We start from the raw sequence: 22,507 nt of genomic DNA, 5'->3' as shown, positions 1-22,507 counted from the left end.
AAATTAAGAATCGTTATACTATGAGATGAAAACTTGAAGAAATAAATTATATAAAAGTTATTAACTATTTAAGTTTAAGGCCCCATTTGATTTTGATTTTAGGCCACTAATACACTTAAACCACTCCTGTGCAAAATAGGCCATTTATATCCTCTAATACATTAAAAAATAAGAAATACCACAATTGTTATACTAAAAGACTACAAATACTTTCGAGAATTAACAACAGTGATATGACAAATCACGTAACACTTTTCGTCACCTAAACTTGCCAATTAGGATATCCACTAAAATATAAATCATTAATTTGACCCAATTTATAATTCAAACTCTAACCTATTCTTATTAGACCAGACCCAATAAAATTTGGGAAAATTATATATAATAGCAAATTAATAATCTAAAATAAATGGAGTAGCTAGTGTTTAATTTAATTGTGCTCCATAGCAAACGATTGCAAAATATTGACAGACGCCTCTCTCCCAAATATCTCGCTCGCCACTCTCCTTCAAATCTCTCGCTCGCTTCCTCACTTTTTATACAAACACAAGTGTATAAAAATTGTTTCTAATTGTATAAAGCAGAGAAAATTGTATAAATACACATATTTTTGTTCCCTCTCTCCCCTCTTTCAGATCTCACTCGCCACTCTCCCAAATCTCACTCACCACCATCGTCTTTCTCACTTATACAAACAGAAGCGAAATGTTTACATTGTGTTTCTCTTTGTATAAAGCGTGAGAAAATTGTACATACACATGCTAGTACATATATTCTCGTCCTAGACACTTATAATAGTACAATAAAAATACTTCCCTGCCTAGTTTCTTTTGTCTTTATCTCTTTCTCGTTTTATACAATTTTCAAATTGTATCTAATTTCTCTCTTTCTCGTTTTATACAGTTCGATTAATTGTATATTCCTTGTCAAGTCTCTTTTGTCTTTCTCGCTTTCTCATTTTATATAAATTCAAATTGTATATAATCATTCTATACACATATAATAATACAATTTGTTTTATACACTTCATTTTATACAGTTTTCTACCCAAGTGTCTTTCTCTTTCATGTTTTATACACTTTGTTTTATATAATTTGCTTCAACTGTATATGTATAGCGAATTATACAATTTCTATGTTTGCTATAGAGCGCAATTATGCAAAAAACTATAGCATACAAATATAAATTTTTTATTTGCTATATATGTGAAAGTTGCTCTTAAAATTAAGGGGCAAACATCATCTTTTCATCTGATTTCAGCATTCAATTCAGTAGACCCCACCAACTTGGCTTTTGCACTTGATTTAGGAGTTTGTTTCCTTTGAAAAAGACATAATAAAACTTATTGATTGTAACAACTCATTTAGTCGATTTGATTTGAGTAGTAGAATTATTTTTGATAAATACTTTTCGCTAAATTTTAAATTGGTATTTTGGACTATTCATAATTATAATTATGAAATTAGTGGGATAATTTTAATAATTTATTTAATTGATAGTTAAAGAAAATAACTTAACAATTAGTGATGGACACTTTTCATTATTTATATAATTAGTCCTATATAGAAATTAGGTATAATTTATCTCTGGAGGAAAGTAAGAAAATCAGAGAGGGGCAGAAGGATTGCGAAGAAGATCGTAAAGTGGGCCTTCAGGTAAAACTCGACCAGCTTAATATTGCGCTATACATATGTATTGATGATAGGGATATATGTTGATATTTTAGCCATGATAGAATATTATACTAATTAAATGGGAAAAGGGGGATATGGGCAAATTGTGACTACGTGGCGGCTGTATGATGTTGCTGCCTGCAACATTTTAGCAGCAGTTACATGTTACATAAAAGAAAATTGACTTTAGTGTGTTATGAATTAAGGTTCTTGAAATTTTTATTCTTTTGTTACATGTAATGGTGATTTCTAATAGAGAGTAATATTACTAGCAGCCTAATATATTGTTAATTAGAAAGGGAAGAACGGGAGTTCTGTTTTGAATCTAAGGAGTTAGATTTCTGTAGATTAATTATTGGTCTCTTTTGATTAATATTATAAAATTGGATGGAAATGTTTGTTTTGTAAAATAAAATAATAAAATAGAGAAGAGGGAGCAGCATGTTGGGATTGGAAAAATTGTTATATTGTGATGATTAATTAAAAGAAGGTGTAAGGTATGACAATGTAAAGGTTTAAATGTTCTGCCAATTTAAATTTTAGAACAAAGAAAAAATTGATACAATTTTCATGCGAATTCGTAGGTACATATTTCCTCCCTGTTCTCACGTGAAGTTAATGGAAAATAATCCAAGGTAGGTTCGCCTTGTGTTAGAAGCTGGATCGATGAAGCTGCAAGAAAATAACTGAATTTCATTTTTAAGAATTGGAATATAAAGGGGTGGGTATATTGTGAAGTGTTCGCTGCCACTGGTACCTTAACCAGTGGCTTTAACTTTTAAAAATTTTAATGTTGTTATTATATTATAGATTATATTTTGATATATTGAGATAGGTAATTAAATATAAGGTGTAGTATATTATATGAATTACATTAAAGTTATGCTAATGAGAGGAAATAGAACTTACCTTAAGTTTAAAATTTAGGAAATTGATTATAGAATTAGGTGAATTGATGAGTATAGGCTAGACACAGAATAATCGGAGTGTTTATGGTCTTGTTAACTTACACCTTATGTATATTATATACTTGATAGATTGGAAGGGTTCGGAGGCAATAAGAAAAGGAAAGGCATTGGAGAAGTAGTTGCTTGACTTCGGTTCTTCGGTGGAGGTAGGTTATGGTTTAATTTTATTTGATAGATAAACTCTAAATAGCGATTGATATGTATTGAGTGATATTGTAAAGTCTCCTATTTACTTGATTGTGTGGCTGTATGTTTTGATTGTGTGGTTTGTGGTTGGCCTAAAATTATGAGACTGTTGAATTTCTAATCTTGAACCCTCTCTATTAAAAGTACGCCTTGAATAAAGAAGGCTTGATGAAATAAAATTATAAGATAATTGGATCGGAGTGTCACGTTCCGACACGATATTAAGGGATCGGAGTGTCACGTTTCGACACGGTATATGGGATCGGAGTGTCACGTTCCGACATAATAACATTAAAGGAAGGGAATCTTGAAGTGACTTAATATACTCAACCTCAAAGAACCTATCTTTCAAATGAGTATGGTGTGGAGGCATGAGTCCTCATAGGTGTGTTTGATTTGCTGATTGATGGTGTACCTGTTATGGTGTTGTTGTCAATGGTTCATGTGTTTGTTGCTTGCCACCTGTTAAGTATTGTAGTTGATTTTATATTATTATTCAATATATATTGATTTCTATTTTGAGTTGGCCGATGATACCTACTCAGTACGTGTTCATTGTACTGACCTCTACTTGTATTTTCTTCTTTGTTATTTTGTGGAGTGCAGCAAGTGTACCATCGACTTCGACTCGCCCTCAGCTCTAGCCAGTCTCCAGCACATCAGAGTTCAGGGTGAGCTATTATTTCTAGCTCGTGTTGGATTCTCTCGGTCATAACATGATGTCCTATGCTTTCGGACACATACCATTTTATTCTTTATTTTAGTGTATTCGATATTCTTAGGCTTAGTATTGGAGATTAGATGTCCTTGATGTGATGACTATCAGATTTTGGGATGATAAGTATTAAACCTTAGAAACTTATTTAAATTGGTTGCTTAGTATCTTTTGGAGCTTCCGCATTATTGATATTATTTATAGTTGAACTATTGGTATATGTTGGGGTTTTAGATGTGTTGGTTGTCACTCACGACTCGTTTTGGGTCGTGACATTGATATCGCTCTGTAGTAGTATTTGTTTTGTTGGGATGTCAAAAATGAGACCAATTACGAGTAATCTGTCAAATACGTTTAGAATTTTAAAAATTAAATTCAAGATAATTTGAATTTGGTATAAGTTTAACTCATTCAAGACTTAACTAATTTTAAGAGAATGTTCAATTAAACCTAATTTAATTTTAAATTTTAACTCGTTTTAAGATTTTTTAATGTATGTGCTAATATTGAAGATATAAATTGCTATCTATTTTATATCTCCTAGGATTTATCTATCATTTGTAACTTCTTCTTTTTTTTTAAAGAAAATCTTGAGTTGAAATTTAAAACTTAAATAACTATATATTAAATTTATTGAAATTAAACATGTCAAATTGAGCGGGTCAAGACCTAGCCCATTTTAAAGTCCATTTGAGTGAAAGAAAACTTGGCTAAGTTAGGACCCAACCTAATTTCTACTTCAGCCCATTTTAACATTATCAATTCCAACTCAACCCGTTCACTTGACACCTCTAAGCAATATGTGTTTGTGAGAAGAATAAATAGAGTCATTCTAAATTGAGAATCCATTAAATCGAATGGTGAAAATATGATAAAAAGATGATATTTGCCTCTTAATCTTTGTGCGTCGGGTCTAGTATGAACGGGTTAGGGTTGGGTCATAAATTTGGTCAAATTAAAGACCCTTATTTTAGTGGGTATCTAGTCAATAGATGGCGAAATTAGTGTCGTGTTATTTGCTAAATCATTCTTATTAAATCTTGATGATATTTATGATCTTTTAAAATAATAATGAAGAGTCTTTTTAATTCAAAAATATAACAAAGAATATAAGATAGTTCAGATGCAATTTTGTCGACCTTTTTTGGACTGCGAATTTGAATAGTGTCAAAAAATTCAAGTCTATCTTAAAAGGGGCAATCACATTATTTTATTTTACCCAATTCTATATAATATCACTTTCTCATTATTATCTCTACCAATACTCCTCTTTATAGCAAAAGAAGCAATATTTATAACTAATAAAACTAGCTAATTCAGACACATTACAACTTGATTGGAAAGTTGATACATTCATACATTGCAAATTTCAATTCAAATTTGATAGTGTCAAAAAACTGCTAGACTTTTAAATAAGTAACGTTTCTTTCACTACTAAAAAAAGGCCAAAAAGAGACCTAGAAAAGGAGACCTCAAAAATAGGTCTATAATAAGAGACCTCATGAGGTCGCTATTTGAATTAATATCTTTTAATTTTTTTTTAATATAGGAGAGACCTCGTGAGGTCAATTTAATGAATTTATTTTTTCCTATACCTGACTTATTTCAAATTTTTAAATTTTTAATCTAATTCTCATAAAATTAGAGACCTCACGAGGTCTGTACTTGCTAAATTAAAAATAATAATTTAATTTAATGAAAGAGTTAAAAAATGAGAGATCTCATGAGATCTCTTAAACAAAAAAAAAACCCTAGCCAAAAATAGCTATCTCCTTCTTCCCTTTCTCTTTCTCATCGTCCCTCTCTCTCTGTCATCGTCCCTCTCTCTCTCATCATTCCTCTCTACCAGCATTCTCCATCTCCTCTCTCCGCCGTCATCTTCTTCATCTTCATCTCCGCCGTCGTCTTCTCCATTCTCCATCTCCTCCGTCGTCTTCTCCATTCTCCATCTCCTCTCTTCGCCGCCAGCTCCATCTCTGCGCGCCATTTGCAGTCGGGCCTCAGCAGGTGGAGGTCGCGCCGCCTCCATCTCCGCCGAGTCGTGCAGCAGCAACAGTGGTCGACGTTCCCAACCCTTTGACTCCAGGTAAATTTTTTGAACAAACTAGTTCTTTGAAAATAAGTTAGTTCTAGTGTTAACTTTTTTCTTAGGGGTAGAAAGAAAAGTGGAATTGGAAAGCTTTGAACCCTCTCCCAAACTTGTTCTCCAGTTAAGACCTCGTGAGGTCTCTAATTTTATGAGAATTAGTGGAGGTAGATTGATGATGCCTTGGTATAAAAGAAGGCTGGATGAATTAATAGAATGAGATTAGTGGAGCGGGTGTCACGAACCGACACGTAGTATTAGGGGATCGGGTGTCACGAACCGACACGTAGAATTAGGGGATCGGAGTGCCACGTTCTGACACATAGTAGTAGGGGAGCGGAGTGTCACGCACCGACACAAGAGAAATAAAGATAATGAATCTTGAAAGATGTCAATATACTCAATTTAATGAACCTATTTCCCAAATGAGTATGATGGGGAGGCGTGAGTCCTCATTGATGAGCTTGGTGTTGTGACCAAGGGTTATGGTAATTGTAAATGCCGCCTGTTGAGTATTGTAGTTGATTTTATGATATTATCTGATATATACTGTTTTCTATTTTGAGTTGGCCGATGATATCTACTCAGTACTTGTGGTTGTACTGACCCCTACTTGTAATTGTTTTTCTTTGTTATTTGTGGAGTGCAGCAAACGTGCCGTCATCTTCAACTCAACCGCAACTCTAGCCAGTCTTCATTACACCGGATTTCAGGGTGAGCTAATGCTTCTAGCTTGGACTGGATCTTCCTCTTCATGTCTTGATGCCTTGAACTTTCGGCATTGACTAGCTTTTTACTTATTCTAGCTTCTTAGATACTCTTAGCTTTAGTAATTTGAGGATAGATGTTCTTGTGATGATGACTTCCAGATTTTGAGAATAATGATAAGTTTGAGTTTTAGAAGTTGATTATTGATTTTGTTAATGAGTTTTAAGTCTTCCGCATTGTTTTTCTATTTATTATGTTTGAAATGTTGGGGTTTAGATTGGTTGGTCCGCTCACATAAGAGGATAAATGTGGGTGCCAATCGCGGCCCGATTTGGGTCGTGACAAACTTGGTATCAGAGCATTAGGTTTGTTGGTCTCATCACACAAGAACGAGTCTAGTAGAGTCTTAAGGAACGGTAGGGGGATGCCTTTACTTTTCTTTGAGAGGCTATAAGACTTTAGGAAAATTCCATTCTCTTTTTCTTTCTTTCGTGCTATTACTTGGATCCAATTGGTATCTAGGTGATACAAATTGGTATCTGACCATCTTCACTCTATTTCGCAGATGGTTAGAACTAGAGCAACGACTGCGCCAACACCAACACCGGCAAGACAAGAAGCGTCTGAGCCAGCCACTGGGGCTGTAGCTCGAGGAAGAGCAGTGGCAAGAGGCCGTGGTAGAGGTCGTGGGAGGACGTCCTTTAGGGAAAGAGGACAAACGTCCGTCCCATCTAGTACTAGGGCGGTGACTCCTCCACCGACTGAGGAAGTAGTAAGACATGGTGAGGAAGGGGAAACTGAGCAAGTGTAGAATGAAGAACTACCACCCCAACCTACCCCAGAGATGATAAATCAGGTTCTTGTTTATCTTAGTGGGTTATCTGATCAAGGTCAAACACCTCCAGTGTTTTCTGCACCAGCACCTCAGGTTCCGAAGGTACAACATGCAGCTACTGTGGCTCCCCGCATGGATGCCTCATTGGAAATAGGCACGTTTCCTCGTCTGACTACAGGGCCTATAATGACAAATGATCAGCATGAACTTTTCAGTAAGTTCTTGAAATTGAAACCTCCAATCTTCAAGGGTGTTGAATCTGAGGATGCCTATGATTTTCTGGTTGACTGTCATGAGCTACTACACAAGATGGGTATAGTAGAACGGTTTGGTGTTGAGTTTGTGACTAATCAGTTTCAAGGGAACGCCAAAATGTGGTGGCGGTCACATGTTGAGTGTCAACCAACAGAGGCACCACCTATGACTTGGGCATCATTCTCTAGCTTGTTTATGGAGAAGTATATCCCCCGAACCTTGAGGGATAGGAAAAGAGATGAGTTCTTGAGCCTAGAGCAAGGTAGGATGTCGGTTACTGCATATGAGGCTAAGTTTCGTGCATCATCCAGGTATGCCACCCAACTTTGTTTCAGTCCACAAGAGCGGATTCGCCGTTTTGTGAAGGGGTTGAGGTCAGAATTGCGAATTTCAGCCTTACAGGTAGCGGCTACGGCAAAATCCTTTCAAGAAGTGGTAGACTTCGCGATAGAGGTGGAAGGAGTGAAGCCAGATGACTTCACCATGGCATCGACATCAAAAAGGTTTTGAAAGGGAGGTGAGTTTAATGGTTCTTACTCTAGAGGACAGGGTTCAGGAGGTTACTCAGTCCGACCAATTCAGTCTTCACTACAGACTATAGTTTGGGGTCCACCTCAGACCGGTCAACACTTCTCTGAGAGACCTATGCTTGACTCCAGAGAGTGTTATGGATGTGGGGAGACTGAACATATTAGGAGGAATTGTCTAAAACAGAGTTATAGACCCCCAATAGCTAGAGGTAGAGGTAGTCATGGTAGAGGCCGTTATTCTGGAGGACGTGGTGGCCGAGGTAAGGGTGATCACCAAAACGGCCGGGGTGACGGGCAAACTAGAACTACTGCAACGCAACATGATAGGGGCAACGGGCAAACAGGTGATAGGGCCCATTGTTACGCTTTCCCTGGGCGATCGGAAGCGGAGACATCAGATGTTGTTATCACAGGTAATCTTTTGGTTTGTGATTGTATGGATTCTGTATTATTTGACCCTGGCTCCACATTTTCATATGTATCGTCTTCATTTGCTACTGGTCTTAATTTACATTGTGAATTGTTTGACATGCCTATTCGTGTTTCTACTCCGGTGGGTGAGTCTGTGATAGTTGAAAAGGTGTATAGGTCTTGTCTTGTAACGTTTGTGGGGAGCAATACTCATGTAGACTTGGTTATCTTAGAAATGGTTGACTTCGATGTAATTCTGGGTATGACTTGGCTTTCTCCAAATTTTGCAATCTTGGATTGTAATGCTAAAACTGTGACGTTAGCCAAGCCTGGGACAGATCCGTTAGTGTGGGAGAGGGACTACACTTCCAATCTGGTTCGTATCGTCTCCTTTCTTCTTGCTAAGAAAATAGTTAGTAAGGGTTGTTAAGCGTTCTTGGCACATCTCAGGGATGATACTACCCAAGTACCTCCAATTGAGTCGGTTTCGATAGTCCGTGAGTTTTTAGATATGTTTCCTGCAGACCTTCCTGGTATGCCATCGGATAGAGATATTGACTTCTGTATTGATCTTGAACCGGGTACTCGCCCCATTTCTATACCCCCTTATAGGATGGCTCCCGCTGAGTTAAGAGAGTTAAAAACCCAACTTCAAGAGTTGCTAAGCAAAGGATTCATTAGACCAAGTGCATATCCTTGGGGTGCTCCGGTGTTATTTGTGAAGAAGAAGGATGGGAGTTTTCGGATGTGCATAGACTACCGGCAGTTGAACAAGGTAACTATTAAGAACAAGTATCCCATTCCTCGCATTGATGACTTGTTCGATCAGTTACAAGGTGCTTGTGTCTTCTCTAAGATTGACTTGAGATCCGATTATCATCAATTGAAAATACGGGCAACGGATGTGCCAAAGACTGCTTTTCGGACCAGGTATGGGCATTACGAATTTGTAGTGATGTCTTTTGGTCTTACGATGTCCCTGCTGCTTTCATGAGCGTGACGAACGAGATTTTTAAGCCATATCTGGATCTCTTTGTGATCGTATTTATTGATGATATATTGGTATACTCAAAGAGCAAGAAGGAACATGAGGAGCACTTGAGAATTGTATTGGAAATGTTGAGGGAGAAAAAGCTTTATGTCAAATTCTCCAAGTGTGAGTTTTTGCTAGATACAGTGTCCTTCTTGGGGCATGTGGTTTCTAAGGATGGGGTGATGGTGGATCCTTCTAAGATTGAGATAGTGAAGAATTGGGTAAGACCTACTAATGTGTCAGAAATAAGGAGCTTTGTTGGTTTAGCTAGCTATTACCGTCGATTTTTCAAGGGATTCTCTTCCATTGCTTCCCAATTGATGAACTTGACTAAGCAGAATGTTCCGTTTGTATGGTCGGACGAATGTGAGGAAAGCTTTCAGAAACTCAAGACCTTGTTGACTACTGCACCAATCCTTACCCTGCCAGTGGAAGGTAAGAATTTCATTGTCTATTGTGATGCATCCTATTCGGATTTGGGTGCAGTGCTAATGCAAGAGAAGAACGTAATTGCTTATGCTTCAAGGCAATTAAAGGTGCATGAACGTAATTATCCGACCCATGATTTGGAATTGGCTGCGGCAGTGTTTGCCTTAAAGCAATGGAGACACTATCTATATGGAGTTAAGTGTGAAGTATACACGGATCATCGTAGCCTACAGTATGTCTTTACTCAAAAAGATTTGAATTTGAGACAGAGGAGATGGATGGAACTACTGAAGGACTACGATATCACTATCTTGTATCATCCGGGAAAGGCTAATGTTGTGGCAGACGCCTTAAGTAGGAAGGCAGGGAGCATGGGAAGTCTAGCTCACTTGCAAGTTTCTAGACGTCCGTTGGCTAGAGAGGTTCAGACTCTGGCTAACGACTTTATGAGGTTAGAAGTAAATGAGAAGGGAGGATTTTTGGCCAGTGTGGAGGCGAGATCTTCTTTTCTTGACAAGATCAAGGGAAAACGGTTTGATGATGAGAAACTAAGACGAATTTGGGATATGGTGTTGCGAGGAGAGGCTAAAGAAGCGATAATGGATGAGGAAGGTGTTTTGAGAATTAAGGGAAGGGTATGTGTGCCCCGTGTTGATGATTTGATCCACACTATTCTTACAGAGGCTCATAGCTCCGGATATTCTATACATCCTGGTGCAATCAAGATGTACCGTGACCTAAAGCAACACTTTTGGTGGAGTAGAATGAAGCGCGACATTGTTGAGTTTGTTGCCAAATGTCCAAATTGTCAACAAGTATGAACACCAGAGGCCCGGAGGAACACTTCAGAGAATGCCCATTCCTGAATGGAAGTGGGAGAGAATTGCAATGGACTTCGTGGTTGGTCTTCCAAAGACATTGGGGAAGTTTGACTCTATTTGGGTAATTGTGGACAGATTAACTAAGTCTGCTCACTTCATCCCGGTCAAGGTGACCTACAATGCAGAAAAGTTAGTCAGGCTCTACATCTCAGAAATTGTTCAATTGCATGGAGTTCCACTTTCCATCATATCAGATAGAGGTACGCAATTTACTTCTAAGTTTTGGAGAACATTGCATGCTGAATTAGGTACTAGGTTGGACCTTAGTACTGCATTTCACCCTCAGACCGATGGTCAGTCTGAGCGAACAATTCAAGTGTTGGAGGATATGCTTCGTGCATGTGTGATAGAATTTGGAGGTCATTGGGATAACTTCTTACCCTTAGCAGAGTTCTCATACAACAATAGCTACCACTCAAGTATTGATATGGCTCCATTCGAAGCATTGTATGGGAAGAGATGTAGGTCTCCCATTGGTTGGTTTGATGCATTTGAGGTTAGACCTTGGGGTACTGATCTTTTGAGGGATTCATTAGAGAAGGTGAAATCTATTCAAGAAAAGCTTTTAGCGGCTCAAAGCAGGCAAAAGGAATATGCAGATCGAAAGGTTAGAGACTTGGAGTTCATGGAGGGTGAGCAAGTCTTGCTGAAGGTTTCGCCCATGAAAGGGGTGATGCGGTTTGGAAAAAGAGGTAAGCTAAGCCCAAGGTATATTGGACCATTTGAAGTACTTAAGCGAGTAGGGGAGGTGGCTTATGAATTAGCCTTGCCTCCAGGACTGTCAGGAGTGCATCCGGTATTTCATGTGTCTATGTTGAAAAGATACCATGGGGATGGAAACTACATCATTCGTTGGGATTCGGTTCTTCTTGATGAGAATTTGTCTTATGAGGAGGAGCCTGTTGCCATTTTAGATAGAGAAGTCCGCAAATTGAGGTCAAGGGAGATTGCATCTATCAAAGTTCAATGGAAGAATCGACCAGTTGAAGAATCCACTTGGGAGAAGGAAGTTGATATGCGAGAAAGATACCCATACCTGTTTACAGATTCAGGTACTCCTTTTCGCCCTTGTTTTTCTTCTTGTGATCGTTCGGGGACGAACGATGGGTAAATTGGTATCTATTGTAACGACCTGTTTAGTCGTTTTGAGTAACAGATTTTATTTCTGGAAAAACTGACTGAGACGACGGATCCCACGACGGACCGTCGAGGGGGTCTCGTTCCAAAACACTTAGAATTCTGAAATTTGGGTACTGAAATCGACTCTCTGAACTTCGTGACGGAATGGCAGGACGGACCGTCACAGGCGTGATGGGCCGTCACAGACCCTTGGTAAAAATCTAGTCTCTGAACTCTGTGACGGACGTGCAGGACGGACCGTCACAGACTGCGTAATCCCAGGCTGGGTCGGATTTCTGTTAAATGTTTTAAGGGGCGTTTTGGACTATTCTTGCTTATAATTATAAAGTTGGTGGTTGAATATAAATAATCCAATTTCTTGAGGGTTAAAGGAGATAACCATAAATTAATTAGTGGGTTATTTTGTCATCTTTTATACTTAATTATATGTTAATTAGGGTAAAAGAAAGAGGGTTTGAATAAGAAAAATAGAAAGAACAAGGAGAGGGAAAGAGAACGATCGAGAGAAGAGGGAAAACGAAGAGGAAACAAAGCTTTGGGAAATTGCTTGCTTGATCACGAATCTTCGGTGGAGGTAGGTTATGGTTTTTATACTATTCGTAGTAAACTCTTAATAGCGAATGATATGTATTGAGTAGTGTTGTAAACCCTTCTATATGCTTAATTGTATGCATGCATGAATGTGATTATATAATTGTGATAAAATAAGCATGATGAAGCTATTGAATCCTAAATCTTGAAAAAGAAACCCTAATCTACTTTGTTAATGATGATGTCTTGGTATAAGAGAAGGCTTGATGAACTAAAGTAATGAGATTGATGATGCCTTGGTATAAAAGAAGGCTGGATGAATTAATAGAATGAGATTAGTGGAGCGGGTGTCACGAACCGACACGTAGTATTAGGGGATCGGGTGTCACGAACTGACACGTAGTATTAGGGGATCGGGTATCACGAACCGACATATAGTATTAGGGGATCGGGTGTCACGAACCGACACGTAGTATTAGGGGATCGGGTGTCACGAACCGACACGTAGAATTAGGGGATCGGGTGTCACGAACCGACACGTAGAATTAGGGGATCGGAATACCACGTTCTGACACATAGTAGTAGGGGAGCGGAGTGTCACGCACCGACACAAGAGAAATAAAGATAATGAATCTTGAAAGATGTCAATATACTCAATTTAATGAACCTATTTCCCAAATGAGTATGATGGGGAGGCGTGAGTCCTCATTGATGAGTTTGGTGTTGTGACCAAGGGTTATGGTAATTGTAAATGCCGCCTGTTGAGTATTGTAGTTGATTTTATGATATTATCTGATATATACTGTTTTCTATTTTGAGTTGGCCGATGATATCTACTCAGTACTTGTGGTTGTACTGACCCCTACTTGTAATTGTTTTTCTTTGTTATTTGTGGAGTGCAGCAAACGTGCCGTCATCTTCAACTCAACCGCAACTCTAGCCAGTCTTCATTACACCAGATTTCAGGGTGAGCTAATGCTTCTAGCTTGGACTGGATCTTCCTCTTCATGTCTTGATGCCTTGAACTTCCGGCATGGACTAGCTTTTTACTTATTCTAGATTCTTAGATACTCTTAGCTTATTTGAGGATAGATGTTCTTGTGATGATGACTTCCAGATTTTGGGAATAATGATAAGTTTGAGTTTTAGAAGTTGATTATTGATTTTGTTGATGAGTTTTAAGTCTTCCGCATTGTTTTTCTATTTATTATGTTTGAAATGTTGGGGTTTAGATTGGTTGGTCCGCTCACATAGGAGGGTAAATGTGGGTGCCAGTCGCGGCCCGATTTGGGTCGTGACAGTAACTGTCTAGGAAAATTACTCTAGATATTTACAAACATACATAATATTCATATGAAAATACTTATAATCATGTAAACAAAATAAATTTTAAAAAATTTCATTACAATTTCACCTATCGTGACATTTTTCAATAATAGAACGTATCTTCCGTTTTCAAATAAAATATGAAACCGAGTCATGTTAACAGAACCAATAAAACTCCATTTCTATAAATCGTATATAATATTGCGTGCATACCTTGTTAAGTTGAAGTATGAAATAGAGCACCTTTAGAAAGAAGAACTATAATACCAAAAGCATATTTGTTTTAAAAAATATACCTTCAAAACTTCACTCTACGTTGTGACAACTTTTACGACAATTGTTTTTCCAGAATGTAAGCAAAGAAGTTCAAAAACAAGCTTGAATAAGCCATATCTAAAATCTGTTTTTTTTTTTACAAAAAAAAAATGAAAAGATAAAGAAAGTGTGTCCATCATTAAACAATTGTTTATCTAAACAACCTTATATTACAGCGACTCCATAGGTCAGTAGTCATTGAGTTTGTCCGAACGTATGAACTTCCACCCCTCGAGGCATGTCCTTTTGAAAGTGAAATAAGTACATATTCAGCAAGGGAATTTATTTGTTTCACCTACCCTATATGCTATCGATCAGCTTTCCTATTCTCAAAATAAATAAAAGGGTTAACTTTCAAGGCAATCTTACACAATATGGGGTCGTTTGGTACAAAGATTGATAACATAGGGATCAATAGTGTAGATATTAGTAATGTAGAGACTGGTGGTGTCGTGATTAGTAATGCATATTTTATTTTTATCAAATGTTTTATTCATTGTTTCCACATCATCTTGTGTTTGAACTAAAACTCTATAAAAAGATTCTTCTCGGCTATACCTTTGAATTATTATGTAATTATATCAAGGTAGATAATTGTCGGACAATATTATTTTTTATGCTTTCTAACTTGTTAAGAGAAGAACAATATTTTTGCCATATTTACTACTTTTCACTTAAATTATTTGAGGATAAATAATTTTCTAACTTAATAAATTGATCACTCAACATATGTCAATTTTCAATTTTAAAACCAAAAAAACAGTAAATAATAGTAAAATTGAATAAATTATCTACATTTATATATAAAATTAAAAAAATTAACACGTATGTAGTTATATAAATTATTCAAAATAGATATAATTAAAAAACCACAGATAATAACACTTTCTAGTTCCTGCCAAACGACATCTACGTGTTTATGGCCCTCAGGGCTCAGAATAATTATTAAAAAAAAAAAAAAACTAAACTCACTTAGTTCCAAAAATCAGCAAATTTTCTATTTATAAATTAATTAATCTTAGCTCAATGTCATGCAAAAACAAAGGAACTTGATAGACACATTTCATTTAATTTCATTCATTATATATGAGCGAGGTGGTTGAAAGCTACTATTAGCATTAATATATATATTCCAATAAAATAATTAGTTATAATTTATAACACGTCTTTGTCATACACAAAAACGATAACCTGGCTTTCCTTGGATCTACTCATAGAATTTTGCCTCCATTATTAATTTCCTCACTCTATATTTGATTTGAATCAATATTATATCATCTTTATTAATTATAAAATATTTAACTACTAGGAAATAATAGAAATTAAGAAAAGGACAAAATAAATTGAAAATGATAAACTATTTTTTGATTCCTTAAATTAAATAAATAAATAAAAATAAATATCTATTTTTAGGAAAAATGAATTGAGAGAATTAAAATAGTAATAGACCTTTTCCGCCTGCCTCTGTTTGACCATATCTTTATTTAATTGATTAGTAATACAGTGAAGTGACGCTTGATTTCATGATTTTCTATCATTGATTGAAAGCAATAATCTCAACATAAAGCTTAAGAATGTTTTGATAATCGTCTTTCCACCTAACTCATATATATATATATATATATATATATATATATATATTGTTTAAATATATGTAGAGTTTTCTTCTAACATTTTTATTTGTGTCATAAGATATAAAAAAAATTTATTGAATATAATTTTTATTTATCTATCATCCCTCCACAATTGAGATATATTTATAATCTTAAAAGATAATTATAATTAAGAATCAAATGGAAAAGGAATAATTAATTTTATTTAGAATGTTTAAATAACACACCGTTTGGGACAATTATTTCAAACTTATAATAGATAATTTGAGACGAGCCTCTTTTAATATTAATTTTTATTTTAAAGAAGATCTCACTATCTTAAATTATTTTATTTTTTTTTATTTATATGATATAGATCTAATTTTGAGTCAATAAGAAAGTTTTTGACCGGTATTCATATTCCTAAATAGTTCATTTTGTGGATTATATAACTTTTTTGGTAACTCCTAAATATCTAATTTGTTTTTCATAAATCACAAGGATTATATGTTTTCATACATGATTAATATGAAAAAAATTTAACTCTTCAAATTCAATTGTATTTCATAAATTAAAATAAGAGAATATATACAACTAATAAGTATTTATAAAATCCAAGATTTATAATAGGGAAAAGGGTCTGATATACCCCTCAACTTTGTCATTTGGAGCTGATATACCCCTCGTTATAAAAGTGGCTCATATATGCCCTTACCATTATACAAACGGCTCACATATACCCCTGCCGTTAAAAAATGACTCACATATACCCTTCATTTAACGAAAGTTAAAAGATTAGTTTTAAATTTATATTTATTACTTCTAATTTTTATAAAAAAATTTATTTAGGGGTATATATGATTCTTCTATCAAAGTTCAAGTTATATTTTAATTTTTTACATACATAAATTATTTTTTGACTTCTTTTATTATAATTATTTGAGTTTCTTATTCTTATTTTGTTTTTTTCTTTTATTTCTTAGTTTAAAGAAAAAGAAATTAAACTATTTTTTTGTGTGTATTGTAATTTAATTTCGCATTCGAAGAAAAATTTGGTCATCTACAATAAGTTTTACAAGAATATTTGTGAAATATAAATAAATTTGATTATCAAAATAATAATTATAAATTAGTCATTGAAACAAAAAGGTCAAAAAAAATATGTTTGACGAGGATTAAATTTACTCATAAGAGATTATATTTTTTAGAAAAAAAAAATTAGATTAAATTTTTTTTTTTCATTTCCGTTAAAGAAAAAGAGTATTTATAAGTCATTTATTTACAAGTAGGAGTATATATGACTCACTCTCATAACAAGGGACATATCAGCTTTAAATTACAAAGTTGAGGATATATGAGATCTTTTAGCCTTTATAATATTATAGAATCAACCAATACTAGATGAATTAAGTGAGAGAAGTAATATATACAACTAGTAAATATTTTTATTCAATAAAATAAAATTAGCGTACAATTAAATTATGCATAACTAATATTCATAAGTTGTGTATACAAATACAACATAACATCCCGTAGAGGACAAAGAAGGAAACATCTCGTAGCGCAATTTACAGAGTACCAAACAAGCAAAGAAGAAAAAAAGGCAAAAACCCATAATTAAGCTCAAACACTCTAAACATAATTAACGTAGCTAATTAATCAATGATTTGCAGCATATTGATTGATTAAGGCCAGTGCATTGCTAGTAACCTGAGCTAGATTAGCTATATGACTTCTAATCGAAGCCTTAATTTTGCCATTCAAAGCCCGGCCGGCAAATCCATCAGTACAAGTATTCTCATCTGTAATAGCAGCACTTACCCATGTCTCTACGTTACTCATATGCCACTGGAAATCGGCTTTCCCATGGCTATGATCCAAACTTTTCAGCTCATTCACAGATCTGCTAAGCCGATCTATACTATCACTCGTTTCCTCAACGCAATCCTTGATAGCTGCATACTCTCTCGGCTTCAATCCCTTGAATTTCAACAGCTTGCTGACGAATCCTTTTGTAGATCCGGCTTTATTAAGGCTCACGGACAAAGCCGTTTTCACCAGCTGCAGTTGATTGTTTTTAATGGCTTGTGCGTAACCGGAAAGGGAAGCAACGCATACATCGGGAAAAGTAGTGGATTTACAAGAGCTTTTTATGAAACTGTTGGAGGCTGCGGCGTTGCCCGCCGCGCCGGTGAGGTAGGAAAGAGAGAGGAAAAGTGCTGCGAGAAATAACAGTTTTGCTGCGGCCATTTTTGAATTGGGTTTGTTAAGAGTAGTGCTGAAGAGGAATGGGTACTCTTCCTACTGTCTTTATAGACCCCATTGATTGGGTTAAGCGAGCAGATTAGGGTCCCACTAATCGGTCCCAATTTCCCCATAATATTTCTGACACGTTTGTCCATAGATTTTTCTAAATTAAATATTTAAAATAATGTATTCCCACATTAGTGTTTATTTATCTACCAAGTATTTGTTCAAACGCATGTCGGTATTCGAGTATTTGGCGTGTTTGCATTAATATGTAGGGCAGGGAAGTAGAGACGGCCCAAGATTTCAACATGTTAATACCAATAATAATATATTTACTATAGTTTATACGATAAAATTATAATATCGAGAAGTTTATCATCTTAACATAAAAGTCAATAGATTTTTTTTAGTGAAAGGTGAGAATTTCAATGCCCAAAAAATAGTTGAGAGATTCCAAATACTTCATTCCTAAAATTAGTATACAAAAATTCTTTTACCTATTAAATATCAGCAGTATCATCACCAATAATAATCATATCATCCACAAAAGAATCAAAAGAACATAAAAAATATATTTGATTGAGAATTGCAAATCAATATCGTTTGAGTCAACCATCAAATTCAGTTCTCGTAGTAACCAACAATTCTAGAGCTTCATCAATTGACCTAAAATCTCTCCTTAGTCAACTCCTTTCTCCAACTAGTAACATTCTGCATGTCTAATTACTCTTTTATGTAATTCATCTTGGTACTTTGATTCAGCATGTTGTAATTACATGATGTATTCTTTCAAGAATTTCTGACCTGGCTACTATTTTTATCCCATCATCCATGCATATCAGTAGTGGAACTAGAATTTTGTCCTAGGCGTGTCAAAATCTAAATAAAATCATATAAAAGCCAAGAAGTGTCAATATGTAATATATATATATACATAAAAATTATTTTTACTCTAGCTACATAAAGTAATTTTTCGACAAAGGGGTGTCGGTCGACATCCCTTCACTACATGTGGGTCCGCCACAAATTCATACTAATAGATCTTATATAATGCCAGTCATAATGATTTATTTCTTCATCAAATCTCTCTTTGCAGATCTTTTCTTGATACTTTTCTTATTCGAAGTTAAAATTTTAATCTTATCTCTGTTGAATAATTATGTATTTTGAGATATAATGTAATTTTTTCTTCTCATAATTTCGAACGCAGGACCATCTAATGGGACAAATCATTAAAAAAGATCGTAAAATTGGGTGTGAACTCACTAGAACGTTATAGCTTATCAAAAATATCCATTTAGATATTTAAGGATGAATGTTCCTATAAATTCAAAAAACTATTTAACTCAATCACAAATTTAACTAGTAAATTTAAAATAAAATTAAAGAATCATATCTTTCACAATAAAAAATAAAGGAATCACAATCCTTGTAAATCTAACTAAACTAGAGGAATCACACCCCTTTTACATTTAACAATAAGAAAATCACGCATCAATAATAAAAAGGGGACTTATATCTTTTTTACATTTGAAATCAAATATTCAAAAAAAAAAATCACACTTCTTTCACATTTAAAAAAAATAAGGGAATTACATGGGGATTAGTATGAAATTTGCAGGAAAATAATTTTTTGCGAATTTTCATACTAATTCCTAGGAAAATTTCTGTATAACTCACATTTTTCTGTAATGTTTGGTAAATATTGTAAAGACATTCTTTGTCACGACCCAAAATCACTAGTCGTGATGGGCACCTATGTTCCCAACCGATAGGTAAGCCAACCCAACAAATATCACCAATTCAACTTAAACGTGAAAAGGTAAGTACCAAACTAATATCTAACATACTAAGTATTCAAAATAAATGCGAAAAATAGAAAAAAAAACTATCCCAAGATTTAGTGTCATAAGTACAAGAGCTTCTACAATAGGATACAATTTCAACTAATATAACAATCTAAACATAAGAAATATCCTATCAGAATAACAAAATAACCTAATAAATAGAGGTAGATTGAAGGTGTGGGCTGCTGAATATCCCAAGCAGGGCACCACAACTCCAAGATAATTCAAACTCATATCCAATCTCCAAGAACGTGCCCGAAATTGGAAGCCAATCTGCACCACAAAAGAGTGCAGCAAGTGTAGTATGAGTATGAAACCACGTGTACCCAGTATATCTTATTGACCGACAACGAAGAAGTAGTGACGGGAGTTTATATATGAAAAATTAATTCCTTAATTATAGAAGTCTATATTACACTTACCAGTCAAGTTTCATCAAATAGAGGTAATCAAACATCAAGTAACTTTCAACCACCAAATAAAACACATAATCATAAAAAAATGAAGGATGTCATGAGATGCGATGCAATATGGTACTATGAAATGATGTGTCTCAGAATACCCAGTACTCTCTCAACCGTATATACATGATACTCCTCGGAAATACATCGAAAGTTCATGACCCATGGGGGACTCGCGAGGTCCATATACCGACACGGACGATCTCCACGTGTCTGTGCGGACAATCTCAACGCACTATCATAAAATCAAACAATTTCCGCTCGGACGGTCTCCACGTGCCCAAATTATAATCTTAACATCTCACCATCCCCAGCACGAACGATCTCCACGTGCCCAACTTTTACTCAATCTCATGTCAATGCATGTACACAATATTATTTCAATAAAGGGGGATGATGATGCACCTCAATCAATTTATATTAGAATAATACATAACCACCCCAGTTATCACAACTATACGGGTGTAAGAAAGAAAACAAATTCACACAAGGATTTCAAGTCAATAATATATCAGCTAATGCCCATATGTTTTGGTATTCTCAAACTATAATCCACATTCTATAGTACTAACTTTCCCTTTTATAATTCTGGTACTCGTACCAATGCCCGTCACGCCATTGATACGAGACCCCCATCCTTCGCCTTTACCCCTTTGGCTATTTCTTTTTTTTATGTTTAATTGAGAAAACGTCCTTCAACAAGTCTAAAATCTTAACATACCTTTGAATGTTGAACATGCGTCACGAATCCTCATGATTTTGTCTCTCTTTTGTAAAGCTTCAGAATGTTCCCCACTATCAAATATGTAATATTCGTAAGCAAGCGAGTTCATAAACACTCGTATTACTACACTTCTAACCAAAACCAAGAACTCATCAAATTGCTAAAATCAAATTGCTAAAATTCAAGCTCGTAATTGCGGTGCCAACTAATATGTCACGTCTTATAATTATCTAAAAAAATCAAGCCTGGTGTTAAGCCTCAAATTCTCCAAATATCTTAAACTCAATGATAATCATATAACATACAGATAATAATTAGTTATCTATCTCAATATAGAATAATAAACTTGATTTGCACTGTAATAACAATAATTGAAATAGTCCGATTTTCAACCCATTCGCTAACACAAAATCTCAGAACCTCGAAATAATTGTCATCTATATCCTTGTATACAAATTCTAAATTTTACGCGTACTACCTATGACTATCATTAACAAATCATTGACAGTTTCATAAATACTAAATAATAACTAAACCTTGGCTATCATTAGAAAGTCATTAGCAATTAACTTATCCTACCAAGAAACCATCCTACAACATAGTGTTAACTTTTCAAAATTTGCGTTCTTTACTTGTAATTACATAAAAAAAAAAAATCCAACCTAAATCTTGTCAACACAAATTCATATCCATTAATGATGAATCTCAATTGAAATATTTCTAACACCGAATTGTTATTACTAGTTTTTACCATCAATTTGAAATGTCCATCCTTAGAATAATGAACCATTAATGGTCATTAAATGCCTCCTTTAGGATTATCAAATTTTTTCTAAGTTGAATCTTCACCATCTCTCTTCTTATTTTTTTCTTTATGTCCATTCATTTCATATTAAATTAAATTAAATTTAATTTCGTGTTATCCGTATAATTAATAAGAAAAGTTTTCAATGTATAGTTAATAATATTGTAGTTTATACTTTTTTTTCATTGAAATTAATGCACCAGCTGGTCAACATGGGTCCACCTCTGACATGAAGCCTATATATACACAGTGAGAAATGCAATAATCAAGCATTAATTTAAGGGTATGGTTTTGAAGAACATTATGTATTAATGTGATCCATCTCTACCCGCCGTAGCGGACTGCGGAGTTAAAGCAAAATCTATTGACATTATGGATAATCATGAGTCATGATAATGACATTGATACACATATTATTAGATCAATTTTAAAATTAATTATTATTATAAATAATAGAATTTAAAATATTCACGTTACATATTATAATAAAATCACGTCTCATTAGCTATGAGTGTATACATCAATTTATCGTAATTGCTTTGAGTTACATATATCAAGACAAAAATTAGTGATAATTATGAACGAAATCTCACATCAAAGATTGTTAAATTCTCAGTCAACTTATGTGAACATGCTTTAAAAGTTATTTCTGGGGATAACAAAGTCACTTGAGTCTGTTAAAGTTATTTTTTATTATTTTAAGAACAATAAACCACTCAATTATTATTTTTTTTTATCTCACAAGATGCATATTTGACATGTCCTATCATATTTGTTGGATTTTAAAAGAAAGTGTGAATGAGAAA

The 22,507-nt window shown here is 34.7% G+C and overlaps 2 protein-coding genes and 1 long non-coding RNA gene across 4 annotated transcripts; 1 reads left to right on the top strand and 2 right to left on the bottom strand.

Annotated features, from left to right (window-relative positions):
* The first annotated feature begins 1,513 nt into the window (after positions 1-1,513).
* On the top strand, positions 1,514-13,556 carry LOC104646378 (uncharacterized). Of its 2 annotated transcripts, XM_069295074.1 has the most exons (6): positions 1,514-1,655; positions 2,711-2,787; positions 3,434-5,628; positions 6,278-6,342; positions 6,902-8,369; positions 13,284-13,556. In XM_069295074.1, the coding sequence occupies exon 5, from the start codon at positions 7,181-7,183 to the stop codon at positions 7,934-7,936; it is 756 nt and encodes a 251-aa protein (XP_069151175.1). In that variant the 5' UTR covers positions 1,514-1,655; positions 2,711-2,787; positions 3,434-5,628; positions 6,278-6,342; positions 6,902-7,180; the 3' UTR covers positions 7,937-8,369; positions 13,284-13,556. The 2 variants fall into 2 exon arrangements, 1 of the variants encoding a protein (XP_069151175.1); XR_740478.4 differs by lacking the exons at positions 6,278-6,342; positions 6,902-8,369; positions 13,284-13,556 and adding an exon at positions 2,258-2,308 and having other exon boundaries at positions 1,529-1,655; positions 3,434-3,762.
* Positions 2,182-2,650, bottom strand: LOC138347253 (uncharacterized). Its single transcript, XR_011220027.1, has 2 exons — positions 2,583-2,650; positions 2,182-2,345 (listed from the first exon to the last, which is right to left on the bottom strand). It is a non-coding gene; the product is annotated as an uncharacterized lncRNA (long non-coding RNA).
* Positions 13,557-17,039: 3,483 nt separating the features above from the next.
* Positions 17,040-19,275, bottom strand: LOC101249249 (21 kDa protein). Its single transcript, XM_004234889.5, has one exon. It carries the CDS (start codon positions 17,862-17,864, stop codon positions 17,274-17,276), a length of 591 nt encoding a protein of 196 aa, XP_004234937.2. The 5' UTR covers positions 17,865-19,275; the 3' UTR covers positions 17,040-17,273.
* Between the last annotated feature and the right edge of the window lie 3,232 nt (positions 19,276-22,507).

Source organism: Solanum lycopersicum, chromosome 3, assembly GCF_036512215.1.
Source record: "Solanum lycopersicum chromosome 3, SLM_r2.1".
Lineage (NCBI taxonomy): Eukaryota > Viridiplantae > Streptophyta > Magnoliopsida > Solanales > Solanaceae > Solanum > Solanum lycopersicum.
The sequence above is the reverse complement of the archived record's forward strand: the minus strand, read 5'-3'. Positions and strand labels throughout refer to the sequence as shown.